This window comes from Opisthocomus hoazin, unplaced genomic scaffold (genome assembly GCF_030867145.1).
Source record: "Opisthocomus hoazin isolate bOpiHoa1 unplaced genomic scaffold, bOpiHoa1.hap1 HAP1_SCAFFOLD_143, whole genome shotgun sequence".
Lineage (NCBI taxonomy): Eukaryota > Metazoa > Chordata > Aves > Opisthocomiformes > Opisthocomidae > Opisthocomus > Opisthocomus hoazin.
Window position 1 is genome coordinate 184,705 of NW_027449057.1, and position 5,014 is coordinate 189,718.

Sequence of the window (5,014 nt, forward strand, 5' to 3'; positions counted from 1 at the left end):
ATGGAAGGAGGGACGGAAGGAGGGATGGAAGGAGGGACGGAAGGAGGGACGGAAGGGGGGATGGAAGAAGGGGTGGAAGGAGGGACGGAAGGAGGGACGCGGGGACGGGGGGAGGGGACAGGCAGGGCGGCCACGCCGGTGTCCCCGCTCACCCTCCCCCCCCGCAGGGCCATGGAGCTGCTGCCCGTCGCGTCGCTCCTCCTGCTGCTGACGGGTACGTGGGGCTCCACGTCCCCCCGTGCCCCCCCGTGTCCCCCCGTGTCCCCCCAAATCCCCTCATGTCCCTTGTGTCCCCCCACATCCCTCTGTGTCCCCCCATGTCCCCCCATGTCCCCCCACGTCTGTGTCCCCTCACACCCAACCGTGTCCCCCCATGTCCCCCCATGTCCCCCATGTCCCTTGTGTCCCCTCAGATCCCCCCATGTCCCTCCATGTCCCCCATGTCCCCACATGTCCCCCCGTGTCCCTCCATGTCCCCCATGTCCCCCCATGTCCCTCCATGTCCCCCCGTGTCCCCCCATGTCCCCTCAGATTCCCCCCATGTCCCCCCGTGTCCCCCCACATCCCTCGGTGTCCCCCCATGTCCCCCCATGTCCCCCATGTCCCCCCATGTCCCCCCGTGTCCCTCCATGTCCCCCATGTCCCCCCATGTCCCCTCATGTCCCTCCATGTCCCCCCATGTCCCCCCATGTCCCTCCATGTCCCCCATGTCCCTCCATGTCCCCCCATGTCCCCCCGTGTCCCCCCGCGTCCCCCCACATCCCTCGGTGTCCCCCCATGTCCCCCCATGTCCCCCCACATCCCCCCACGTCCCCCCGTGTCCCCCCACATCCGGCCACCTCCGCGTCCCCCCGGAGGGACCCTGGGGAGGGGACATTTTTGGTGGCCCCCGTCCCCGCGGGCGAGGACACCCCGGTGACCCATCTCCTCCTGGCAGGGGGAGCCCGGGGCCAGGACGCGCCCGGGGGTCCCCGTCCCCAGGGCCAGCGGGAGGTGGCGGGGGACGAGGACAGGATCATCGGGGGTTACCCCTGCGTGCCCCTCTCGCAGCCCTGGCAGGCGCTCGTCCACGGCCCCGCGCGCTGCGGAGGGGTCCTGCTGCGGGACGCGTGGGTGCTGACGGCCGCGCACTGCCGCCGGAGGTGGGGACACGCACGCGGCGCGGGGACACGGCCGGGGGACATGGGATGGGCTTGGGGACATGGCCAGGGGACAGGGACACGGCTGGGGGACAGGGGATGGGGACAGGGACACGGCTGGGGGACATGGGATGGGGACAGGGACACGGCTGGGGGACATGGGATGGGCTTGGGGACATGGTCAGGGGACAGGGACACGGCTGGGGGACATGGGATGGGCTTGGGGACACATCCAGGGGACAGGGACACGGCTGGGGGACATGGGATGGGGACAGGGACACGGCTGGGGGACATGGGATGGGCTTGGGGACATGGTCAGGGGACAGGAACACGGCTGGGGGACAGGGGATGGGCTTGGGGACATGGCCAGGGGACACGGCACGGGGACAGGGACAGGGTGAGGGGGTTGGGACACCATGATGGGACATGGGATGGGCTTGGGGACATGGCCAGGGGACACAGTGCAGGGACAGGGACACGGCTGGGGGACATGGCCAGGGGACAGGGACGCGGCTGGGGGACATGGCATGGGCTTGGGGACACATCCAGGGGACAGGGACACGGCTGGGAGACATAGTCAGGGGACACAGTGCAGGGACAGGGACACGGCTGGGGGACAGGGACACGGTGCGGGGACACAGACACCATCATGGGACATGGGATGGGCCTGGGGACACGGCCAGGGGACACAACGTGGGGACAGGGACACGGCACGGGGACACGGGATGGGCTTGGGGACATGGCCAGGGGACAGGGACACGGCTGGGGGACAGGGGATGGGCTTGGGGACATGGCCAGGGGACAGGGACACGGCTGGGGGACATGGGATGGGGACAGGGACATGGCTGGGGGACATGGGATGGGCTTGGGGACATGGTCAGGGGACAGGGACACGGCTGGGGGACAGGGGATGGGGACAGGGACACGGCTGGGGGACAGGGGATGGGCTTGGGGACATGGCCAGGGGACAGGGACACGGCTGGGGGACATGGGATGGGGACAGGGACACGGCTGGGGGACATGGGATGGGCTTGGGGACATGGTCAGGGGACACAGTGCAGGGACAGGGACACGGCTGGGGGACATGGTCAGGGGACAGGGACACGGCTGGGGGACATGGGATGGGCTTGGGGACATGGTCAGGGGACAGGGACACGGCTGGGGGACATGGGATGGGGACAGCGACATGGCTGGGGGACATGGGATGGGCTTGGGGACATGGTCAGGGGACAGGGACACGGCTGGGGGACATGGGATGGGCTTGGGGACACATCCAGGGGACAGGGACACGGCTGGGGGACATAGTCAGGGGACACAGTGCAGGGACAGGGACACGGCTGGGGGACAGGGACACGGTGCGGGGACACAGACACCATCATGGGACATGGGATGGGCCTGGGGACACGGCCAGGGGACACAACGTGGGGACAGGGACACGGCACGGGGACACGGGATGGGCTTGGGGACATGGTCAGGGGACAGGGACACGGCTGGGGGACAGGGGATGGGCTTGGGGACATGGCCAGGGGACAGGGACACGGCTGGGGGACACGGTGTGGGGACACGCATGCAGTGCGGGGACACAGACAGGGACACGGCGTGGGGACACGCACACGGCGCGGGGACACGGCTGGGGGACAGGGGATGGGCTTGGGGACATGGCCAGGGGACACGGCATGGGGACAGGGACATGGTGAGGGTATGGGGACACCATCATGGGACATGGGATGGGCTTGGGGACATGGTCAGGGGACATGGCATGGGGACAGGGACAGGGTGAGGGCCTGGGGACACCATCATGGGACACGACCTCGTTCCTCTCCCCACCCGTCCTCGTGTCCCCACGTTGTCCCCTCCATGTCCCCATGTCCCTCCCATGTCCCCGTCTTCGTCCTTCTCCCCACGTCCCACCCGTGTCCCCGCGTCTCACGTCCCCACGTGTCCCACCTCCACCCGTGTCTCCACGTCCCATCCACGTCCCCATGTCCCCTCTATGTCCCCATGTTCCACCCGTGTCCCCGTGTCCCCACGTCCTGGTCCTTCTCCCCACCCATCCCCATGTCCCATCTGTGTCCCCACGTGTCCCCTCCATGTCCCCATGTCCCAACTGGGTCCCCGGGTCCCCCATGTCCCACCCATGTCCCACCTCTGTCCCCTCCATGTCCCCACATCCCCAACCCTCTCCCCCATCTCCATCTCCCGTGTCCCCACGTGTCCCCTCCGTGTCCCCACGTCCCCACGTGTCCCGTGTCCCACCTCTGTCCCCTCCATGTCCCCATGTCCCCAACCCTCTCCCCCATCTCCATCTCCCGTGTCCCCTCCATGTCCCCATGTCCCACCCATGTCCCGTGTCCCCACGTGTCCCACCTGTCCCCTCCGTGTCCCCATGTTCCCAACCCTCTCCCCCATCTCCATCTCCCGTGTCCCCACGTGTCCCCTCCATGTCCCCATGTCCCACCCATGTCCCCACGTGTCCCACCTCTGTCCCCTCCATGTCCCCATGTCCCACCCATGTCCCACCCATGTCCCCACGTGTCCCCTCCATGTCCCCACGTCCCCACGTGTCCCGTGTCCCACCTCTGTCCCCTCCATGTCCCCACGTCCCCAACCCTCTCCCCCATCTCCATCTCCCGTGTCCCCACGTGTCCCCTCCATGTCCCCACCTCCTCGTCCCTCTCCCCACCCACCCCCACGTCCCCTCCGTGTCCCACCTCAACCTCCCCCCCCTCCCCGTGTCCCGTGCCACCTCCCCGTCCCCTCCCCCCCCCGTGGCAGGGGCCTGCGCGTGCGCCTGGGGGAGAGCGACCTGGAGAAGACGGAGGGGACGGAGCAGAACCGGCTGGTGCTGAAGGCCATCCCCCACCCCGCCTTCAACCCCGCCACCCTGGACAACGACCTCCTGCTCCTCAAGCTGGACCGGCCCGCGACGCTGGGCCGCGCCGTGCAGCCCCTCCCCCTCCCCGCGTCCTGCGTCCCGCCCGGCGCCACCTGCCTGGTCTCGGGCTGGGGCACCGTCACCTCCCCCCAAGGTGAGAGGGGCCCCGGAGGGAGGAGAACCGGAGGAACGGCCTCCTAAACCCGCGCAAAAACCCTAGGAAACCCGTAGGAAACCTGTAGTAAACCCATAGTAAACCCGTAGTAAACCCGTAGTAAGGTCATAGTAAGGTCATAGTAAGGTCATAGTAAGGTCGCCATGAGCCCATGGTCAAGTTCTGGCAGAACCAGACTAAAGGCACAGCAAAGACACAGTGAACACCCCAGGAAATCCATTCTGAAATAGTACTAAACCCATAGTAAACACATAGTAAACCCATAGTAAGGTCACAGTAAAGTTGCCATGAGCCCCGTGGGTCATGTTCTGGCAGAACCAGACCAAAAGCACAGCAAAGACATAGTGAACACCCTAGTAAATCTGTACTAAAATAGTAGTAAACCCATAGTAAACCCGCACTAAGGTCATAGTACAGTTGCCATGAGCCTGTGGTCAAGGCCAAACTAAAGGCACAGCAAACACATCGTGAAAACCATAGTAAATCCGTACTAAAATAGGAGTGAACCCATAGTAAATCCATAGTAAAGTCATACTAAAGTCGTAGTAATGTCATACTAAGGTCATAGTAAGGTCCTAATAAAGTTGCCGTGAGCCCATGGCCACGTTCTGGCACAGCCTGAGTAAAAGCACAACAAAGACATAGTGAAAACCGTAGTAAATCCGTACTAAACCAGAAGTAAACCCATAGTAGGCTCATACTAAATCCATAGTAAAATCGTAGTAAGGTCATAGTGAAGTTGTAGTGAGCCTGCAGTCAGGTTGCGGCAGTGAGGCCAAAGGCACAGCCAAGACACCGTGAAAACCACAGCAGCCAGGGTAAACC

At 65.2% G+C, this 5,014-nt stretch overlaps 1 protein-coding gene across 1 annotated transcript; it reads left to right on the forward strand.

Moving 5' to 3' along the window:
- LOC142360324 (kallikrein-14-like) lies at positions 1-4,560 on the forward strand. Its single transcript, XM_075412518.1, has 4 exons — positions 1-214; positions 938-1,142; positions 3,915-4,168; positions 4,505-4,560. The coding sequence occupies exons 1-4, from the start codon at positions 1-3 to the stop codon at positions 4,558-4,560; spliced, it is 729 nt and encodes a 242-aa protein (XP_075268633.1).
- Positions 4,561-5,014: the final 454 nt, after the last annotated feature.

Coding starts and splice junctions, on each gene's coding strand:
- LOC142360324 (XM_075412518.1), top strand. CDS start 1: ATGGAAGGAGGGACGGAAGGAGGGATGGAAGGAGGGACGGAAGGAGGG. Junction 215..937: donor GCTCCTCCTGCTGCTGACGG/GTACGTGGGGCT, acceptor TCCTCCTGGCAG/GGGGAGCCCGGGGCCAGGAC. Junction 1,143..3,914: donor GCCGCGCACTGCCGCCGGAG/GTGGGGACACGC, acceptor CCCCCGTGGCAG/GGGCCTGCGCGTGCGCCTGG.